The 22773-nt window shown below is 56.4% G+C and overlaps 1 protein-coding gene across 1 annotated transcript; it reads left to right on the forward strand.

Moving 5' to 3' along the window:
• The first annotated feature begins 522 nt into the window (after positions 1-522).
• Positions 523-21057, forward strand: Mmp17 (matrix metallopeptidase 17). Its single transcript, XM_005080329.4, has 10 exons — positions 523-759; positions 10548-10680; positions 10954-11083; positions 11380-11663; positions 12216-12392; positions 12575-12674; positions 15382-15464; positions 15552-15704; positions 18272-18529; positions 19082-21057. Exons 1-10 carry the CDS (start codon positions 604-606, stop codon positions 19369-19371), a joined length of 1764 nt encoding a protein of 587 aa, XP_005080386.1. The 5' UTR covers positions 523-603; the 3' UTR covers positions 19372-21057.
• Positions 21058-22773: the final 1716 nt, after the last annotated feature.

Raw genomic sequence — 22773 nt, forward strand, 5'->3', positions numbered from 1 at the left:
TTGGAGGACCAGGCGAACAAGGTGATCGGTGCTCAATGCTCCATGCAGAACTCAGGTGTGCTCTCGGCCTCAGCCCCTCCCATCCCACGCCCCCCCGCTCCCTCCTACGCTCGTCCGAATCACACTAACCCCCGCCCCCCCACCTCCGTTCCCCCCGGGGTGCTCACTCCCACTCGCCCCAGGACTCTGTAGCCCGCGGGCTCCCCCATGCGCCCATTATGCGCGCTGCAGCGGTCTCCAGGTCCTGAGTGACCTGGAACTGGACCGGGAACTCTAGCGGGAGACCAGGGAGCTCCTCCAGAGGACGACCGGGGATCTAGAACACTCGTATCCCAAATCCCCTGCTCCCCCACATGGAGCGGAGCTCAGCCCTCAAAGAGGGCAAACCCTTGGTGCGGATTATCCGGTCCCGCCCGCTCGGGGTCCCTTTAAGGGAATGGGCGGGGTTGTGTCTTATTAGCATACATTAGCATGGCCCTGCCCCGGAGGCGGGCGGGCGCGCGGCTCAGTCCCGCGGAGCGGAGCGGGCGCGGAGCCGACTGAGGCGCGGAGCCGGCTGCGGGCGGGCGCGGGGACCCTCGCCATCCGGCCTCGGAGAGCGGGATGGGACGCCGCCCGCGGGGTCCTGGATCCCCCCGGGGACCTGGCCCTCCAAGCCCGGGGCCCAGGCTGCCACCGCTGCTACTGGTGCTCGCTCTGGCGGCCCACGGGGGCTGCGCAGCGCCCGCGCCCCGCTCGGAGGACCTCAGCCTCGGGGTGGTGAGTGTGCGACGCGGGCACGGGGCCCCGGGAGTCGTGTCCCCGGGCTCTCTCACGAGGTGCAAGGGAGAAGAGAGACTCTCCCTTGTTCCTCTAGGAGAGGTGCGCGAATCCCGGGCGCGGCGGACCCATTTCCAAGGCAGGGAAACTGAGCCTGGGACTCGGGCTGAGTGGGACGCGCGCTTGCAGGTGTAGGAGGACGCCGGTCCCTTTCCCGTTCCGTGCGATCTTGCGCCGCAGCCGCGGGCGCCCCGGGGAGGTGGTCGCTCAGCTGGAGCCGGGTCCCTGGGTAAAAACAGCTCCACAGAGACCTCTGGCGGGGTGACCGGCGTCACAGCCGCCCGGAGCGGTGCGCCCCGCGAGCTTCGCGGCCGGAGTGGGAGGTCAGGGGCGCGCATCCCATGCCGGGGGCGCGCATGTGGGCTCCCGGAAAGCCTGGGGTTGCCGAGTTTGCTCCGCTGACGGTGTTGGGAGGACCGCCTGCACGGAGTGCGTGGAGCGACCCCTTCGCCGTCCTCCTCCACGGGAGCGGTTGGCCTTGTCCCGCCGGTGCGGGTGGCAACCTCTCTCGTGTCAAGCACGCTGCTGTCCCCGGCCCTCCAACTCCCAAGCTTGCTGCTACCTTAAAACCCGAGCTTAGCAGGGCATCCTTGCTTGGGGGCCGCGGTGCCGGCTTCTTCCCACCTCTCGTCTGCCCTCCTGACCGAAGTCCCCGCAGGAGACCCGGAAGGTTTCGATCAGACTTTATGGCTCCGCAGGCCCGCGAAGCCTCTGCAAAGGCGCGCGGTGGATAAAGCCCGCTTTCGAGGAGGAGGAGGAGGCCCTGGCCTGGGCGCCCTTGGTCCTCTACGATCCGGAGACCCGGCCAGGGGCGGCTTCTGCCCAGCACAAGCCAGCCAATATCCTAATGGGGTGCTGGCAGAGTCCCCTCTCCACGGGCGGTTGGCAATGGGGACTCTTAAACCCTTAGGTCTAGGCAAGGTGCCGCGGAGATGTCATACTGGGGGGCGGGCGGGAGCAGCCCCCTGTTTGGCAAGACTGGCCCCTGAGTGAGAGGCCGACTCCCCCCCCCCCCCAGGCATCTGGGGTGGCAGCTGCCCCATGTTTTCTCCGTCCACTTGCAAACGGAATCCTGAGGGTCCCCTAGGGGCGACTTTCTCCCACCCCAGTGGCCTCTAAAATAGGGGTTCCTCACACTCCTGTTCCTGGGCTTGCACAGCAGGCGTCCCCCATGCCACAAGCAGCCAGACGTCCGATCCCAGTTCTGGGTGGGGACAGTAGAACCCAAACCCTCCTTGCTCCAATTCTCAGGGTGCCTCAAAAGGGACTGGTTAGGGGGAGAGGGGACTCTGAGGTGGAGTTGGGGCGACAGAGCCCCTGGCCAGCCAAGTTCTTGATCAGGCCCAGTGCACTTAGGAAGTTTTGCAGCAACCAGACCTCGGAGGTTGGGGTGGGCCTGGCTCCTCCCCCAGGCACCTATGGGCCTCATCCTACTTCTCCCCCTCCCTTATTGAGTTCTTGAGCACCCCAGGGTCACCGGCCCACCCACACCCTGAAGGTCTCACTGAGCAGGGTGCGTGACTCCAGTCTTGTTAGAGGCAGCAGAACCCCGTCGTCCAGTTCTGGGTAAAGCAGGAGGGTGCATCAGGCAGCCCCCTGCCCAGGGCAATACCCTCCCGGGTGTGGGAACCGGGTCCTGCCTGGCTCTCCTGTGGTAGTAGGGGGGCGCCCTCTGGTGGCCCTCTAGGAGATGGTACCTAAGAGCTTGGGGCTCAGGGGCATCGAGCTGCAAAAGATGGGCGGGCTTTGGGTGGGAGCTTTCCCGATGCCCCTCAGACCGCCCTCTGCGGGCTGTTGAGCGTATTCAAGCCTGGATGCCTCTGAGGAGAAGGGCGCCTTTGTGTTTGTGATCAGCCGCTGCCAGACAGCGCTGCACCCACCGCTGGGCTGGGAGGGGCCAACGCCTGTGAATAAAGCCGAGAAGAGGCCCCAGGCCCCCTGGAAGGACACCCGGGATGTGTCTCCCCACAGCCTAGTGGGCCTTGTTTTGCTATTCCGTTTCTTGAATGGTTAGTGCCCCACAGCAAAGTGTGCAACCCCAGGGAAGGTTCTGGAGAGTGGCGTCCTGTTGGCCCGTCAGTGTCCAGCTGGGTAGCCATGGGGAAGTGGACAGCTTTCACACGGCTAGATCAGGTCCCAGTTCTCACACCCTGAGGTTTTCACTCACCAGCTGCCTTGCAGAATGGCTCTGCAGGCTCTTGCCGTCACCCCCTCATATTCCATTCACAAATGTCATATCACTCAGCCGGGCCTGGCTCTGTAGTGGATGCTGTGTGCGGCTGTGTCTCGGCAGCACCAAGCAGTCGTGGTGTCTGGTGGCCCGTGGCTGCTAGGGGTCTGCTGGAGAGCCCCCCTCATGCCGGCAGCTAAACAAACGATCCCAGGAAGTTTCTGCTCCGATTTTTCATCCTGCAGCAACCTCTCCTGTTGCTGGCACCACACAAGCAGGGCAGGTTCAGATCTGGTTCAGATGCTCATCGCAAATACGCCCACAACTAAAGGCTGGTGTGCTGGGACTAAGGATGCGGTGGGGAAGAAAAGACCTTGGGGGCAGGGCCATGGAGTGCAGGGTTTGCCTGCGTGTCTGTCCCCTCCTTGAAGCCTACACCTCCTCCTGTCCTGATCTCAGCTCTCACTGTTACCTGCACTCTTTCTGGGCCCAGGAAGAAATTCTCTGGGAACTACAGCTGTTCTCTGTGGACCCAAACAAAGGTGGCCATGCAGCCGTTAAACATAGACAGTGCCACGCCTGCTGTTAACAGGCATTTGCTGCAGTGCATGAGAACTGAGGCTGGCATGGAGGCCAGCATGGGCTGTAGAGTGAGACTCTGTCTCGAAGTGTAACGCTAGATGTGTGACTTAGGTGCTCGCCCAGCATGCACACGGCACTGGCTGCTAGCCATAGCACCACCAAATGAACCGGGCATGCTGGCACAAACCTGTAATCCCAGCACTGGGATTAGACTGTGGTCTCTAAGGTCATCTTTGGCTACATAGCAGGTTCAAGGCCAGCCTGGGCAACCTGGAGAATGTCTAAAAAAAACAAACAAACAAGGACCAAAGCTGGGCATGGTGGCATGTGCACCTTTAATCGTATATTCCTAGCACTCAGGAGGCAGAGGCAGCTCTTAGAGTTCAAGACCAGCCTGGTCTACGTGGGGAGTTCCAGGCCATCCAGGGTCAACTGGTGAGACACTGTTTCAAGAAAATAGAAGATGGCGCTGGGTGTCAGTGTTGTACTGTCATAGTTACTTTTGTGTTTCTGTGTGAAAACACCACAACCAAGGCAACTTATAATGAAAGAGGGGTAGGGTTCATGACGGCAGGGGTGAAGCTGTGGTTGTAGGAACGGCTGAGAGCTCACATCTTAGGTGGCAAAGAGCACACTGGGAATGGCAATGCTTTGGAAACCTAAAGCCAGGCCTCCAGTGACACGCCACCTAATCCCCACCACACATTTCTACCAGCTGGGAACCAGGCATTCAGATATATGAGCCTGGTTGGGAGGGGGTCACTTTCATTCAAACCACACTGCTTAGGTCATTTGTCCGGCATGTGAGGGGCCCTGGCTTCTGTCTGAGCGCAAGTGCACTGCACACACCTACACACTCACCCCCCCCCACACACACACAGAGTAGGAAACAAATCTCAATGTCCACTACCGTGTGTTTTGCTACCATGTGAGACATGGCTGGCCTGGAGTTCACAGAGATCCGCCTGCCTTTGCCTCCTAGCTGCTGGGATTAAAGGTGCACTCCACGACACCTGGTCACTCTGTGGGTATCTAATGTGGGGCCGTTTTACATAGATCCAGGCTGGCTCCCAGGCTGCTGTGTACCAGCTCTGTGACCTAACAGATCATAGGGCCTCAGTCTTCTCTCTTGTCAAATATGCCCATAGAAACAGGCTGTACTTGCAGGGAAGCTGGAGAACTTCAGAAGCCTCATAGGGCATGCTCCAGTGAGGACCCTGCTGGGGGACTTCCCAGGGTGTGTCAGATGCCTGTGGCCTTCACTGTAAACATTAAGATCTCAGCTGGCCTTGGATCTGCATGCAGGCTAGTGCTGGTGCATGCAGGATAAAACATCTTTGCTGGGCATCTGGCTCGCAGCAAAGGTGAAATGGTTATGTGGTAGGCATACAGCCCAGCATCCCCTCATTGCTCCAAGTCCCACTCTGTCCCTGTCCCCAGACCCTTCACCCCTCAACATCTGTCTCCTTCCTAGGTGCTAGGGCCTAGCTTCTTCCTGCATCAAAACCTTTTCACCACGAATGCTCTCCCAAGGGCTTCTCACCCAGACAGCCCCATGTCTACCCAGAGCAACTTCCCCCAGCATCCATCTCTGCCTTCTCTGTCACATCCCTCCCGTCCCTTGCGGTGGTTACAGGATAAGCCCAGGAGCCAGACAGCTCTAGCCTCAGCTCTGCACTCCTGTGCTGTGTGACTGGGGTCAGTGCCCCGACCTCTCTGTGCTTCTTTCTCTTCCCTTGTTTGTAAAATGGGGTAACGGCAGCGTCCACTTCTTTGGGTCGACTTGCAGTGATGTACAGAATGCCCGCTGTGCACACAGGAGGACACAGAGGAGGAAAAGCGCCTGCCATCCTCCCCACATACTGGGGGCTTTGTGGAACTTTACAAGAATTTTACAGGCATTCGGTGCCCTTAGCTCAGGGTCGCTGGAGCAGCTACCATCAGGACAGCGGTGGCCTGAGACAGTATGAGTGTGGTCTTCATTCATCCTCCCTCCATAGTGCTGGCTTAGGGACAGATCCGCCCTGGTCTACCTACCTCGCTTTCCAGCCAGCCCTCGGCACGGTCAGGAAGACCTGGGCACGGTATCACTCCAGCTACCTGCTAGGATCTATCTTTATAAAAGGGCCATGTAGAGGCTCAGGAGACTCCACATGCTTGCCAGGTAAGCATGAGGATGCAAGGTCAGCTCCCAGAGCCCTCTAAAAAAGCTAGTTACAGGGCTAGAGATGGCCCAGCAGTTAAGAGCGTGCATGTAAGATCCAAGTTGGAAATGCCTACAGCAGGTAGCTAGCAACTGCCCAGAAGTCTAGCTCCAGGGGACCAGATGCCCCTGGTCTTCTTGGGCTCCTGCACTCACAGACAAGTGTCCACGTGGCATGGTGGAACATACTTGTTTTTTTGTTTTGATTTGTTTTTTGTTTTTGGTTGGTTGGTTGGAGAAACCCTGTGTAGCCCAGGCTGTCCTGGAACTCTTTAGACCAGACTGGCCTCGAACACAGTGATTTGCCCACCTCTGCCTCCCAAGTGCTGGGATTAAAGGCCGTGGACCATGTAATCCTGGCATCGGGGAGGTAGAAACTGGACTCTTGGAGTTGCTGGCCCGACAATCTGGCCTCTTTGGTGAACTCCAGGTCAGTGAGAGGCCCTGTCGCACTGAAGCTGGGCGGTGCTCCTTGAGGGTAACACCCAAACTTGTCCTCTGACTTCCACACATACATATCCATTAATAAATAAGTGAGTCGTGTGTCCCCAGCTTCTCTGGGTCTCAGTTTCCTCTATTGTAAGGGAGGGAAGGGACCCAAGGGGCGAGGGGTCCCGCTGGGATTGCCCTTTCAAGGGCCTGAGGGGTTGTGTACGGTAGTAAGTGTGAGGAGTGACACTGTCTGTGCACTGTAGCACCTACAGTTGTCCTATAGTATGGATGACGTATGGCATATATCACCATTGTATGTCAGGAACCAGCCCTGCTCCTGACACTGGCTGGAAGGACAGGAATCTGGATTCAGCTTCTGGGCCTTGGTTTCCCTGCCTGTGAGATGGGGCTGGTGGCATTCGTTTGCCTCCAGCTGGGGGGTTCAGTTAGAGAGGGATGAGGGGTGGTCGTAAGTTTAGTAATAGTCCAAGTGCCAGGCAAGCTTTGCAGGCTCCTGGGACCACAACAGCGTCTGACCGTGGCTGTGGGCAGAGCTACCCAGGTTCCATGAGACAGTTGGGTAAGTTGACAGCTGGGTCAGGGGTGGCGGCTGGGCTCTCTCTAAATTTGCTAAAGCCAGCTGAAGGATTGTAACGCTGTACATATTATGCCTTGTTAGAGCTGTAAAAAGATACACATTGTGTCAAATGGTGATAAACGCAACAGCAAGATGGGAAAGAGGAGGGGCCAGCGCTGACGGACTGCGTGATTACATCCGTGCAGGAATCCCCGACTGCCCAGCCAGCCTCAGTACTGGTCTGCAGTAATGGTCCAGTTCCCTGACTGGGCTGGGAGGAGGGGGTGTCTGCCCTTGGGGGTGGGACTCCCCTTCTCCCGGCCCCACCCTCCTCCCCAGTGGCCTTCTGGAAGGTTCACCCTGAGCCTCACAGCACCCGCCTGCTGCAGCCTCCGTTGCCCTGGAGACAGCGGTCTGTCTCCGTGGCGACAGTGGAAGGAGGACCAGGCAGGCGAGCAGGAAGCTGGCGGCCCAGGACAGGGTGTGTGGTCCCAGCTTTGTAGGTATTAGAGGACAGGAGAGGGGAAGTGAGGGAATTTTATTTCTGGCTACCTTGCTGCAGACGTTGAGGTGAGGAGGGGCTTGTATACCTGTAGGGGTCAGAGCAGGTCAGGTGGGGATGACAAGGGACTGCCTCCAAGGTAGTCAGGGCTGCCTCTTCTGCGGAAATCTTGTCCTCTAGGTGGCTTTTGTCAGCCTAGGCAGTCCCAAGTCCCCTAGGATAACTACCGTCCTAGTGGCCCGTTATCCTCATTTGACATCTATCACCCACTGGTCCCAGATGATAATGTGAAGTTCATGAGTATTGGGGTTCGCCCTCCTGGAGATGGATGAGCCGGCTGCCTGGGGCTTCCACACATGCATGCCCTGCTGATGTATGGCTTTAGTCAGTTGGCTGTCTCTTGTGTGTCCACCCGAGGCCCGCGCTGCCAATCACCCACCTCCCCAAGCCAAAGCCCACCAGAGTCAGCCAGGACTCAGCTCTGTGGAGAAGGGTCTTGGTGACATACAGGGAGGGGGCTACCAGCATGCAGAGGGTTGAGCGCCCTCTTGGTGGGGGCAGGGCATCTGAGATTGCAGGTGCAGTGCCACAAGCCCCAATTATGTTCTGCTCTAGACAGGCAACAGTTACCATCCCAGCTTAGGGGGTCAGGACCTCCACCGCCCTGCTCCCCATTCATGCGCACTGTCAGGAGAAGCCATTCTCCCTGAGGCGTTCCATGTATGGGCTGAGGAAGCTCCAGGGGGCTTCCTGCAGGAAGGAAAGGCGGCTGTGGGGCCCTGTGTCTGAGATATGAAAACGTGTGTGTGTGTGTGTGTGTGTGTGTGTGTGTGTGTGTGTGTGTGTGTTATGACACTTGAAAGCAGCTAACTTGTTAAAATAGTTTTTATGAGGAGAGGTTAAAACAGGATCTCACCAAGCTGGTCTCAAACAGAACCCAAAACGGGGCAGTAGAGAGCTCTGGGACTGCACCCAGGGGCATGACTCTCACCTCCCTGGCTCATTGGGGAAGCTGTCCTGTCCTTGAAGGTCCTTCCCTTCAGCCTTAGAAGCTGATCTCTGGCATCTCCATACACACTGACAGGCTACAGGGAGGTTTGGGGTGGTATGAACTTTGAAACAGAGAAGTCCCAGCAGGGATACATGTTATCCAGAGGGGGACCTGGGTAGGCACACTGCAAATGACATCATCCAGGCTGGACCTCCTAGCCTGGGTAGCTTGCCCCTGTTTGAGGCCCCAAGGAGTCCCAGGAGAGGAAACCCAGTTCCAACTACATCACTGGGCTCCCAAGAAACAGCCAGCAGCAGCAGTAACCAGCCCAGGAGATGAGCCTGGGTAACATCCTCAGACCTGGAGGGCCAAGGAAGGACATAATGGGTGATATTTTTTAAGTGATCGTCAAAACAGAAGTAGGTTACTGGGTGTGATGGCATACAACTTTATTGCCTGCCAGTACTGGGGAGGCAAAGACAGGAGTGTATAAGAGGAAGATTACCATGCACTGGATAGGGCTGCCGTATGTGATTTTATTAGGGAGAAATCACTTACATGAGAGCCCGATAACCCCGGGTCAGCGCTCTGACAGTCTCCGCTGCTCTCAGAGACCCCAAGAGAGAGTGACCTGCCTCTCCCCAGTTCTTTATCCCACACACCCCACATATGTTCCTGTGGCCACGCCTGTTGGGGCATGGCCAGCGCCACAGGTGCCTAGCAAGATCTCTCCCTACAGGAGTGTCTCTGTGAGTTCAGGGCCATCCTGGTCTATATAACAAATTCCAGGGCTACAGTGTCTCAAAAAGGGTGGACACGCTGCTGGAGTGATGGCTCAGTGGGTAGGAGGACCTGGGATCAATTCCCAGCACCCACATCGGGGTTTACAACCACCCATAGCTCCAGTCCTGGGGGTCTGGGGGTCTTCTGACCTCTGTGGGCAACAAGCATGCATGTGGCCATGGATAAACATGCAGGCAAAACCCTCTCACACAAGATAAAATATACAATCCGAATTTAGAATACATTCTTTTTCTGTTATATATACAGTGTCCTGCCTGCGTGATAGAAGAGACACCAGTTCTCATTACAGATGGTTGTGAGTCATGTGGATGCTGGGAATTGAACTCAGAGCTTCTGGAAGAACAGCCAGTGCTCTTAACCTCTGAGCCATCTCTCCAGCCCTAGAATAAATCCTTTAAAAAAAGAGTACTTATTGCCCTAGCAGAGGACCCTAGTCGAGTTCCCAGCACCCACACTGGGCAGCTCACAACTGCTTCTTGACTCCAAGGGGATCTAGTGCTTCTGGTGTCCGAGGTCACCTGCGTACATGCGCAGACACACACAAGCACATAATTTCCTTGTTGCCTTTTTTTGGTCAGGGTCTCTCTGTATAGCCCTGGCTGCCCTGGAACTCTCTGTATAGACCAGGCTAGTCTCAAACTTTGAGAGATTTATCTGTCACTGCCTTCCAAGTGCTAGAATTAAAGGTGTGTGCCACCACAACTGGATAATTAAACATAAAAAAAATTGGTAAGGAGAGTGCTTGCATGGTAATCCATGCCTGTAATCCCAGCCCTTGGGCAGTGAAAAAGCAGGAGGATCAGAAGTTCAGGGTCACCTTTGACTGCAAGGTGAGTTTTGAAGCCAGATGGGACTTCATGAGACCCTGTAGCTGGGTGTGGTGGCAGGTGCATTTAACTCCAGCACTTGGAAGGCAGAAGCAGGATGATTTCTAGGATTTTGAGACCAACATGATCTACTTAGCCAGCCAAGACTAATTGTGCGTGCATGCGTGCGTGCGTGTGTGTGTGTGTGTGTGTGTGTGTGTGTTTGTGTTTGTGTGTGTATGTATGAGATGGAAGGAAATTAGGCTGCAAGTTTGGTCCCCTTGTTTGTGCCCTTCTTGAAAAGGAGGGCGGCTTTTGGCTCAGAGCATCCTGCCCCACAGGACCTCTGGGTCAACTGGAGCCAGACAGGTGCAGACCTTGGGGGGGGGGGGTTGTCAGCAATTGGCATGTGGACTGCAGCACCATCTAGTGGTTGCCGGCAAACATTGTTCCTACACTTGCCAGCTCCATCTCAATCTTCACATTTATTTGTGACTTATAACCTGATTTAAGGACAGAGATGTTGGCATGTCAAGCGCGGGGGTGGGGGTGGGGTGTGACTAGGTCTCAAGAGGCATTTCTCTTGTAACAGTCATGAGCTTGGCCAGCTCCTCAGGTGAGCTCTACCCTAACAACCTCTCACTCTGTTCTGTGTCCCCAGGAGTGGCTGAGCAGGTTTGGCTACCTGCCTCCTGCAGACCCAGCAACGGGACAGCTACAGACCCAGGAGGAACTGTCCAAGGCTATTACTGCCATGCAGCAGTTTGGCGGCCTGGAGACCACTGGCATCCTGGGTTAGTTTTCCAGGAGGCACCAGGAGGCTCTTTGGTTCAATCAGGGCTGTGCCAGCATGGCCATATCCATCCTGGCTACTTGGGACCCTGCAATTAGCCACTGAAGGCTTAGACTGGCCAGGGTCATGAACTTGAATGTTGCCTTTAACCTGGTGGGTGATAGGTGGAGCTTGGGCACACCTAGACTTGAGACCATTGGTCCTAAGGGGACTTTGAGATCTTTGCTGGGGAGGTGGAGTCAGGCCTACCTGGTGACCTGTGTCTACCATGCAGATGAGGCCACTCTGGCCCTGATGAAGACCCCACGCTGCTCCCTTCCGGACCTGCCCCCTGGTACCCAAGCAAGAAGGAAGCGACAGACTCCACCACCAACCAAATGGAGCAAGAGGAACCTTTCTTGGAGGTGCGTGGCCAGGGTGGGAGTTCCCCAGGATAGTGTCTCTCTGTCCTTCTGCCAATCCTGGGGCCAGACCAGCTCAGAGGAGGGTCCTACCAGTGTGTAGCCTGTGGATGGAGGGTAGAGCGGGCACTGAGACCCAGCCGGCCCATTCCATCTGGAAAACTAGCATTTGCATATCCCCCTTGGACTCGTCTACATTCCTCTCCCGGGGACTAGAAATGGGCAGAACACTCACACCAGGGAGGGAGGTCCAGAAAGGCCTCAGGGACAGCTGGCCTCCACTCTGACCCTGACCCTAGGGTCCGGACATTCCCACGGGACTCACCCCTGGGCCGGGATACTGTGCGCGCACTCATGTACTACGCCCTCAAGGTCTGGAGTGACATCACACCCTTGAACTTCCACGAGGTAGCGGGCAACACTGCTGACATCCAGATCGACTTCTCCAAGGCCGACCACAATGACTGCTACCCCTTTGATGGCCCTGGTGGCACAGTGGCCCATGCATTCTTCCCTGGTGACCACCACACGGCAGGGGACACGCACTTTGATGACGACGAGGCATGGACCTTCCGTTCCTCAGGTGTGTAGGTAGGGGGTTAGTCCTGAGTATTTGGAACCCTGGGTCTGGGCAGACCCCACAATATCACCCAGAGATACAAGAGATAGATGCAGCTGTGGTTCCTAGAACAAGTCTAAGCTTAGGCTTCAGCAGTTCAGTCCTGCTCCACTGGCTGAAACTGATCCACCAAGTGTCTGACACCGGCTAGTCCCCTGCCCCAGTGCACAGGAACCCAGACCTCTCATGTGGGTTCTGGGGGTTGACAACCACTGTATCTGAACCTGGAAAACTCTGCCAATCCTGGCATGTAGCCACTATGGTCTAGCGTTAAAGGGGGCTGGCTTCCATACTGTGAAAGTATAAGAGACCCCTGGGAGAGCTTCCAGCCACACATGGCCTCCATAGGAGCGCAGCAGGGTCCCAGCAGACCTGCAGCGCTCATGTGGCTAGTAGGAGTCCCCAGCACAGCCAGGGTGCGGGTGCCCTGTGAGCGCCGGCTCTAGACTCCAGCCCCATCCTTAATGGGGGGGGGGGTCCTGTCCTCCCCGGCTCATGCAGTCTCTGTGTCTTCAGATGCCCATGGGATGGACCTGTTTGCGGTGGCCGTCCATGAGTTTGGTCACGCCATTGGTCTGAGCCACGTTGCTGCGCCAAGCTCCATCATGCAGCCGTACTACCAGGGCCCCGTGGGTGACCCACTACGTTATGGGCTTCCCTACGAGGACAGGGTGCGTGTCTGGCAGTTATATGGTGAGTGTCCCCCCAAAGCCCGGTGTGAACCACATGGAGGGTGGAGCTAGGAGCAGACGCTCCGGGTATCGTGAGCTCTGCTCGTGGCTGTGCGCTCTTAGTCTAGAACCCTGTGGGCACGTGATGTCTGATGGCAATGAGATGAGCCCAGGGCGCCGGCTGAAGGCACTCTGTCTCCACAGGTGTGCGGGAGTCGGTGTCCCCGACGGCACAGCTGGGTACGCCAGAGCCTGAGGAACCACCCCTCCTGCCGGAGCCCCCCAACAATCGATCTAGCACCCTGTAAGCCATGTCACTTGTCACTATACCTTGGCCAGCCTGTCCTAATCCAATGCTGTCCCTCCCAAGCACGTAGTACCCAGTAAGGCCCAGGATCCTGAGGAAGGCATTGCTGTGTGTGCTGACTGCACGGGGGGGCGGCGGCGCTCGTGTGCTTTCTTCTCTTTGACCTCCCAATAGGAGATGGGGGAGGGGAAAGGACCTGTTACCCCACGGAGCTACAGTGAATCTCAAACAGTCCCTCCTATAGCCTGGTTCTGGGACCTTGGGGACTAAGAGCTCTTGCAAACGGGTGGTTTGTTTTGGGTATGGAGGACCCGGTGTCTTTAGAGAGCTGACGTTATCCAGACAGTTCCCCCAGGCGCACTGGAGCTTGGGCTCCTTAATAGAGGGACTGTGCAGAGAGCTACCACGTGCACAACCTTTTGTTACTCAGCTGCCCCTTTCTCGTCCGGCCTTGAGCCCCTTGCTGTGCCCACACACAGTGGGGCTTCTGGTTTTTGTTTCTGTTTCGGACGGCTCTACTTGTGGCTTAACTCTATACTACGAACCACTGTCGCAATCAAAAGCTCTGCTCTGCTAGTTCTGGGTTTTCGTTGATTTTCTTTTGGAGGGGACAAGGTCTCTGTAGCCCAGGCTGGCCTTGAACTCCTGCAGTTTTCCAACTCAACCTCCAAGTGCTGGGATTGGAGTGAGAGCCAATATGCTCAACCCACCATTAATTCCTATCTGTTGAAGGTAGGTAGGTGTGTGTGTGTGTGTGTGAGTGTGTGTGTGTGTGTGTGAGTGTGTGTGTGAGTGAGTGTCAGAGGACAGCTTGTGGGAACTGGTCCTCTCTTTCCACCATATTGATCCTAGAGACTGAACTCTGGCAAGCAGCCTTGGCAGCAAGCACTTGTAATGAACCCAGCCGCTTCACTGACCCCATGGTGATTCTTTTCAGATAGCATCTTGTAGTATAACCCTGGCTGGCCTGGAACTTGCTACATAGCCTAGGCTAGCCTCAAACTCAGGAACACCCTCTGCCTCTGCCTCCTGGGTGCTGGCATTCAGGCATGAACTGAAACAAAGCCATACAGTTGGCTTTCTTTCTTTCTTTTTTTTTTTTCCATTTTTTACGTGATCATTGAACCCAGGATATTCTATAACTGAGCTATATCCCTGCAAGAATCATTTTTCTCCTGCCACCCAGTTCTTTAGGCCACACATGTGTGACACCTGCCAGAGGGTTCTGCATATCACAAAGGGCGGGTGTCCTCATGTATGTGCACACGCTGTGTATGGCCCTGACGGGTAGTTTGCTGGGAAGCTCTCTGCAGCAGACCCGAGGACGGGCTGCCTCTCAGCAAATGTACCACACTATTCTCAGGTCTTTGTCACACTCTCTGTCACTGACCACCGGCTCTTACCCTCAGCTCTGCTCTCTAGTCCCTTTGTGAAGGGCAGTGCCATGCGGTCCCATGCTTCCACAGTGAGCGCTGCGGTAGACAGGACCCACCCAGTCTCCTGAGCTCGGCACACCCCAGCCCTACCCACCGAGCTCTACATGCTGAGACCCTTATTTGCCTGGGAAGATGAGGAGCTATTCTTCCTTCCTTCCCATCTGTTCTAAGGATTTTTAAAAATCATGTGTCGGTGGGTGGATATGTGCATGGTCCTAGATGCCTACAGAGGCCAGAGCCGTCAGATCCCCAGGGAGCTGGAGTTGCAGGCAGCTCTGAGCTACCCGCCCTGGGTGCTGGGAACCGACCTAGGTCGTCTTAACCACTGAGCCATTTCTGTGGCTCCTTTCCCTCTCATTTTAGATGAGCTCTTACTGGGGAGCCCAGTGCTGCATGACTTCCTAGGGAGTTGCAGAAACATCTCCTCCCCCTAGACAGGGCCCCATGGCAGACCAAAGGAAGGGTTCTAGTCTAGCTTAGTGAACCAGTGAGTTTTCTGGGCTACTTGCCAGCTTCTAGGGGCTGGGGTGAGTACTGGTGAGGGTTGCTTATTACAAGAGTATGGGTGACACAAAAGCAGATTCATTACTGAAAAGCCTACCCCAGCCTGGGCGGGGACTCAAAAGGCTGCATCGTTGGAATGTCCGCATGACTGGCAGGGAGCTCAGCCAATTGGAGCATCTCCTCTCCCCTGGCAGTCTTACATAACTCGAGATGAAAGTCTCAGGAACTTCCTGAGATCTAGGAGTTTCATTTCCCTCCTACATCATAAGGACCATCCCTCCTGGGGGTGTTTTTCATTCCCAGGAAATTGAAACCCAACTCTTAAATTGGCCGGAAAACAGTGATCCTCCTGCCTCAGCCTCCTGAGTCCAGGATTGTAGGCTTGGTGTGGCTACAAACCTGACTTAAACCTACATTCTTTGCTTTTTTTTTGTTATTGTTTTTGTTTTTGTCATCATTATTGGTTTGTTTAGGGGTGCTGTTGTTGTCTGATATTTTACGTTTGGGGGAGCTGGCTTTGGTGTTTTGGGCCGGTTGCATAGCCTTGGCTAGCCTCAGACTCACGATGTAGCTTATAGCCTTATTGGGCCCTCATTCTGATGAACCTTCCTTGCCTGGTGGGCTCTGCCTACTGTGTGGAGGCAGGGTTGTTGTGGGTCCTTCCAGGACGGCCACGCCCTGACTCTGGCAAGAGTAGCTCATCCAGCTGTTTTGGGTTGGGTGCTCTCCCTGTCTGTCAACCCATCTCGAGTTCTGCCTTGCAGGCCCCGGAAGGACGTCCCTCACAGGTGCACTGCCCACTTTGATGCGGTGGCGCAGATCCGAGGTGAAGCGTTCTTCTTCAAAGGTAACGGCCCTGGGGCCTGTGGGATGGAAGGACAGATCCCCACGGCCACACGAGGCCTCTGCAGCTGCCTTCCCTTTCATCACCCAGGCAAGTACTTCTGGCGACTGACCCGGGACCGGCACTTGGTGTCCCTGCAGCCAGCTCAGATGCATCGCTTCTGGCGGGGCCTGCCGCTGCACCTGGACAGCGTGGACGCTGTGTATGAGCGTACGAGTGACCACAAGATTGTCTTCTTCAAAGGTGAGTGGATTTTGCCCGTGGGCCACAGCTTGCCTTGGCCTCCTCCTGTGTCATCTGGCCTGCCTCACCCTCTGGGGCACCCTGCCAACCCTGGCTGTAACCCTGCGCCTCCAGCCTCCAGCCTGGCTGGACCGTGTGCTCCACCAGTCTGAAAGGGCAGGCATACTCTTTGGATGTGTATGGAGGCCTGCTGTCGGCTCATCCTGTAGGGGGCGTTGCAGACAGACAGACAGACAGACACACACACACACACACACACACACACACACACGAAACAAAATCTCTGCCAGAGCAGGTGGAGAGCTGAGGTTCAGGGTGGGGTATGAAAAGCTCCTACACAGGAGGGAGTTTATTTCAAAAAAGCAGTAAAGGTGATGGGAGAGAGCCAACTTATGGCAGGCAAAGCCCAGGCCAGGTTTGCAGTGTGAAGACCCCCACCCCGCCCCACAGGGCAGAAACAGCCCCTGAGTGCAGAGAACTAAGAGAGCGGCCCCTGGGGCCTCAGAGAGGTCCGTGGAATGCTGGGGGAATTGAAGCCACAACCCCTAGCAGCTGGCCTCTGTTTAAGCCACCCCACCCTGTCCCTAACTCTGAAGGGCTCCTAGCCTTCGCTGCTGGCCTCATGCATCTCTTACATCCACGTCTATCCCATAGGAAGGGAAAGGGGACCCAGGCCAGGACAGTAGCACATTTCCTATAATCTCAGCACCAGGAAGCCCAGGCAGGAGGATGGCTAGAAATTCCCAGCCAGCCTGGGTTACATACTGAGACTGTCTCCCAAAAGTCAGGTGGCTGGGGGACTACGGGTAGCATTTCATTGGTTGGATACCTGCTTCATGTGCACAGAGTCCTGTGTCTGCACACCAGCATCGCATGTACCGGGTGTATTATTAATCCCAGCACTTGGGAGTTAGAGGCAGGAGGAGTGTAATTAAAGGTCGTCCTTAGCCATGTAGCAAGTTGGAGGGATCTGGAGAGGGGAGGGGTGAGCATGTAGGAGGTGCGAGCCTCCTGGGCCCATCCACAGGTAGGAATGGAATTCTCCTGTCTCGGCTCTGGGACAGAAACCCTGGGATTGGTGTGAGCAGTGGCCACCATCCAGAGGTCACCCTCCCAGCTCAGGACACTGGGCAGCGGAGCCAGCGTGGCCTCATGTATTAGTCACTTGACTCGGTGCTGTGACTAACCACTTGATGCAAACAACTTGAGGGAGACGGTCTTATTACGCACGGTTCCCGGGAATTCTGTCCATCGTGTTAGGAAGGAGTGGTGGCAGGGGCAGTGGATGCCGGGGCTCAACTTGCTTTCCCGTTTTATTCAGTCCATGATCTGAGCCCAGGGACAGTGCTGTCCACATTCTAGGCGGGTCCCCCGCCTCAGCCCAATCTAAAATATCCCTCGCAGGCATGCCCAGAGGCTTGGTCCTCATGCATCCATGGCGGCTATGTTAACCGTCGTGCCTTTTCTTTTTCCCACACGAGGTCTCACTTGCGTAGCTCTGGCCGGCCTAGAATTCATTGTGTGTCCCCAGGGTGACTCTGCCCCCGCCCCTGGGACTTTCAGATGAGACTGAGCTGTGAACCCCAAGACCAGTTGTCCCTAACTAAGTACTGCCCCCTGAGCCAATGAGGCCACAGTGACTGTACCTCCATCTAGTCCATAGACGCCCACTCCTGCATCACCAGGGTCCCAGCCGGGATCTCCCTTGCACGGCGGTTGTCTTTGGTCTCCAATCTAGAACATTCCCTGGGGCCATCAGTGTCTACCACCCTAGGTTTCACCCCTCGTGTGCCCCGAGTTTCCTATGGATCGGGAATCTCACCCACAGTGTCCACCCATCCTGTTGGGTGGTGGTGTGCACATGCCATCTTCGTCCTGGAAACAGCCATCTCGTGCTGGGTTCGTCCCACACAACGGTAACCCTGGATGGAGTCCCAGCCAGCACATCTGTCTTTGCTCCCATTGAACCCAATGGTCCTTCAGTCTCTTGGTCCTAAAGTCTCACAGAGAGACCGGCGTCCCACTTGGAATTACATGCCGTCTGCCATAAGACGGCCATACCCAGCCTGGGGATGTGGCTCAGTTGTTATGGCGCCTGCTTGGCATGTGTGAAGGCCCAGGCTCAATACTTAGAACCCCATAAACAAGGCTTGGTGGTGCATGCCCTTAACCCTAGCATTCAGATAACGGGGGTAAGAGGGTCAGAAGTTCGAGGTCATCGCTTGGGCTACACAGTGAGTTTGAGACTGGCCTGGGCCATGTGAGACCCTGTCTCAAAAAGGGGGAGGGGATGTTCCTACCCCTCACACATGGTAGTCGCGGAGCAGGGTTAAGTTGTCTTGGTTTCATGTGTCTAAGTGACTGCCAGAATAGGATCCGATTTTCAGATCCACACCACGCATATAGTAGGTGCTCATTAAATGTCAGACAAGGCTCCTCCTTGACTTGGCGCCAGGGGTAACTGCGTTATACTGCCACTCGGGTGAAGATGGGGGACATGGGGGCCACTGGGGAAAGTCAAGACTGGAGCCTTTGCCACAGCCTGTGGCTCTTTCTCTCACCCCCAGGAGACAGATACTGGGTGTTTAAGGACAACAACGTAGAGGAAGGGTACCCGCGACCTGTCTCCGACTTCAGCCTCCCGCCAGGTGGCATCGATGCCGTCTTCTCCTGGGCCCACAATGACAGGACTTATTTCTTTAAGGACCAGCTGTACTGGCGCTACGATGACCACACACGACGCATGGACCCTGGCTACCCTGTCCAGGGCCCCCTGTGGAGGGGTGTCCCCAGTGTGCTGGATGATGCCATGCGCTGGTCTGATGGTGAGCGCCGGGCAGGGGACGATGCTGTAGATAAGGGCTTATGATGGCGTGTTGGGGGTGGGGTTCCCTGAACCACTGTATATCACCTGCCTGTAAGCGCTGAGTGGCCCAGGACCTCCTCACCTCGCTCCTCAGCTCCCTCGCTGGCTCTGCTTCCTTCCTTCCTTCCTTCCTTCCTTCCTTCCTTCCTTCCTTCCTTCCTTCCTTCCTTCCTTCCGCCACCCCCGCCTCCTGCTTTTCACTCCCCAGATGCGCAGGACCTCCACCCTTTGTACACTTTGCTCGGAGTGCCTGTATCCCACTTGTAGCCCCCGCCCATAACAAGCCTGTGCTGGGTAAACTCCAGCAAGGACCAGTGGAGGTTGACAGTCCATCCCTGTGTCCCAGAGTCTTCTCCAGCTGCCCAAGTCAGGCTCGTGTTTCTGACAGCCTGTCTAAGATGTCCTAGGTCCCCCCACCCCAACCCCAGTCTCTGTACTCGACCACACTGTCCCGTGCAGAGCCTCCCCATGGCTGAGATGCCTGCTCAGCCGTCCCGTTTTCCCTCTGCAGGCGCATCCTATTTCTTCCGAGGCCAGGAGTACTGGAAGGTGCTGGATGGCGAGCTGGAGGCAGCGCCTGGGTACCCCCAGTCGACAGCCCGGGACTGGCTGGTGTGTGGTGAGCCACTGGCGGATGCAGAGGGCGTTGGGCCCGGACCCCAGGGCCGCAGCGGGGCACAGGACAGCCTGGCGGTGTGCTCCTGCACTTCAGACGCGCACAGGTCTGCGCTGCCGTCTCTGATGCTGTTGCCGCCACTGCTGTGGGGCCTGTGGACCTCAGTCTCCACCAGGGCATCCTGAGGGCAGTGCTGGCCTTGCGGATAAAGGAGCCGAGGAGGGCAGGGACACGGCGGCCAGCAGTCAGCAGGACTTGTGCTCCGAGCTCCGGGCCCTTCCTTCCTTCCTTCCTTCCTTCCTGTCACCAAACCCAGGGGTGCTGTGCCTCTGCTGGAGTGGCCTCCAGCTGGGACAGGGTGTCCCACCAGTGGCATCCAAACCCCCCGTCCCACCTGGAGCGGCCACAGGCAGCACTCCCTCCTCTTCTGCACACCATTGCTGCTTCACCGCACCTTCCTGGGCTGTTCGAGCCTGGCCGTCACAGCCCGGGGATGCCTTGTCTACACCTTGTCTACACCTGAGCGAGCAGCTCTGATGGCATCTGCATGTGGGCTGATGGGGACAACGGGAGGTCCTCATAGTGTCCGTGGGGGCCACTCTCCCTGTTTCCCAAGTGAGAGAGTTGATGGCCCAGCGGGGAACGGGGTGGGGAGAGGGTACCCACCCAGATCCACTGCCATCTGCAGCAGCTAACGCCGCGTCTGCTGCTACAGAGGACCCGTCACACTCAGGATCTACCCGCAGGTACACAGATGCTGGCCAGCGGCCGCGCTCCCACAGCCAGGAGCGCTCGCCTCCCCTCATCTCAGATGAGCTGCTTCTGAAATGGACGCGATGTCCCGTTGTCTCCCTCTCTGTGGCCAGCAGAGAATTGTGGGTCTCCCTGGGGTGCTGTTGCTTGGGGTTGTGCCTATAGAGACATCTCTCATCTGTCAGTATCCCATTGCTTCAGCAAGATTCCCCCATGCAGTTCCAGGCTGAGACCCTGCAGTTTAGACTCACGGCTGTCCCCTCCCCAGCTGTGGAAGGGACTTCTGATGTCTAGAAAAACGTGGGGGTTCAGTTAAGGAAGGGGTGGCTAGGGTTAGCCCAGGCTCTGAGTAGAGAACTGGCATTGTGACTATGAAGTGGCGGCTTCAGGGACACTCAGCAGGGCCAGGTTAATAGTAGCGTCCTCCAGGGCCATGATGATGTCACCTCCTGGCCCACCCTGGCCTCGGAGATGTAGGAGCTGTGGAAGAATTGCTGCTCTGAGTGACAGACCTTCATGGTCCAGAAAGAGTGTCTGTTCTAGGACTAAGGAGTGATCCGCTACTGGGAGCTGGTTCTGGGGCGGGACGGGCCTGAGGGGCATAAGATGGCCAAGGGCAGAGCCACCCACGTAGGCTTGGATGTATAGTAGGCAGCTTCCGTCATTGGACGTGTGACCACACACCCCTCCCCGACTGCTCCCATCTCAGGGTAAGACAGGCTTCTGCACACCCCAGGTCACACACGGCATACACGGCACTGGTGCCACTCCCTCCCAGGCCAGGTTTGAGCACTGTCGGAATGAGTGAGCAGCCCAGGCCGGCACCCAGCCAGGCCCCATCCCCCACCCACCCGTCAGGCTAGACAGGCCAGAGTGGGGGTCTGAGGGGCCATGGGGGCCACCCTGCTCTGCTCTATATCAAAGCACGTTCCTATGATGTCCCGTGTCTTTCGCCAGCCTGCAGGACACAGCCGTCCAGTACAGTAGCGAGGAGAACCCTGAGGGCCTTTGTCGCATGGCACTGACTGTAAAGCCAGGCCTGCAGGCTGGAGCCGTCTAGATGCTGGTATCTCATTTTAAAGACCCAAACTCTAATAATAAAACTTTTCTACACTGGACGGGTGACAGTTCGGCGGTGGGATGCTTGGTCAGCGTGCACAAGGCTTTGGGCTTGATCTCCAGTTTAGAAACGTGTGTGTGCCTCTGGTCTTGAGTGAAGCAGTCAGTGGGCATAGAGTTCAGAGTGAACCACCCCTGCCCGCCCGCCCGCCTCGCTCCATTGCTGCAGCCAGGGGGTCTGCCAGAGAGGGAAAAGCAGGGCGGTACCAGGGTGCTGCAGCCAGATCCCTATACAGAGGTGGGGGGGGGGGGGGAGTAAAACCATCTGCTCCACCCCCAGGATGGATTTGCCGCAGCCTCTAGGCACTCATTGTGACCTGTATCCTACAGAGCGTGATGACTCCTCGGGGCCGTCACAATTTGAGGCTCTCACTGTTCCTCACACCCTCTCCAGGCAAGGAGTCAGCCCAATGCCATGTTTCCCACTCAGTTGACTCCCAACCGTGCACTGCAACCTGGAACCTGACCCTATATGTCCCGGTCAACCTGCTTAAACCTGCCACATCTAGCGTGATACCACATGGTCTCCTTTTCTAGACAAAGTGCTGTTAAAAAAGACAAAAACAAAAAAACAAAGCCACACACACACATTTCACTTGTAACTCTGATTTGTGTGGTCTGAGGTCTGGACTGAACTGACCCTGTGGGTGAGGAGCCTGTGACCATGGTGAAACCCCTTGGAAGGTCTGAAGACTCTTACCAACCAGTGAGGGCCCAGTACCCAACAAGGGTAGCCATGGACTTTGCAGCTACCTTTGACAAACGTGTTCTGTGCACGGGGAGAAGTTTCAAGCACCCCAGTATAACTTCAAAGGTCAGGCCACAGTCAATCCAACTCCCACTTTACAATCGGAGACAAGGGCTAGCAAACAACTCTTTTGTTTTGTTTTGCTTTTCAAGACAGGATTTCCTGGCTATCCTGGAACCCACTCTGTAAAACAGGCTGACCTTGAACTCACAGATCCCCCTGCCTCTACTTCCCCAGTGCTGGGATTAAAGGCATGTATTATCCACCACTGCCCAGCAAGATGTGGCAACATCATCTGCCCTGCGTGTTTCCCTGTTGCTGGGGCCTGGGAGCCCAGTCTGGACCACCTCATTGCTGTGTCCTCCAGTGCACCACCCGGGGCTGGCAAGATGGTTCAGTGTGTAAAGTGCCTGCCACCAAGCCTGAGGACTTGAGTTCAGAACCCACATGCTCACCTAGGACCCTCGGATGTGTCCTTTGGTACAAACTGCCTGCACCTACATATAATGACATGTAGTTGTGCAGCAGAGTGGTTCACGCCCAGCACTTAAAAGCAGGTGGGGTCTGGGCCAGCATTGTCTACACAGTGAATTCCAGGCCTGCTGAGGCTACATAGTGAGGGCCTGTCTCTTAAAAACAAAACAAAAAACAGCGCCACGTTGTGGCTATGTCCTACTAAACACTCCCAGCATTGCCACCTTGGGGTCAGTATGCCAACCTGAATTTGGGAGAGCACAATTTAGTCTTTAAAATACAGAAGGAAGCCCATGGTGCCAAGCAAATGAATTGGGGGTGAGACAGGAACACACTGCCAAGGTCAACCCCCCCCCCGATAGCCACAGCTACAGTTTATACACTTAGGCCCTGTCCAGCCACACTTACCCAAATCCTGGAACAACCCCAAAGAGAGTAAAGACAGCCACTTCCTGTTCCGGATGAGAGAGCTGAAAGCCATGGGTGATACGTT

Source organism: Mesocricetus auratus, unplaced genomic scaffold, assembly GCF_017639785.1.
Source record: "Mesocricetus auratus isolate SY011 unplaced genomic scaffold, BCM_Maur_2.0 Super-Scaffold_100025, whole genome shotgun sequence".
NCBI lineage: Eukaryota > Metazoa > Chordata > Mammalia > Rodentia > Cricetidae > Mesocricetus > Mesocricetus auratus.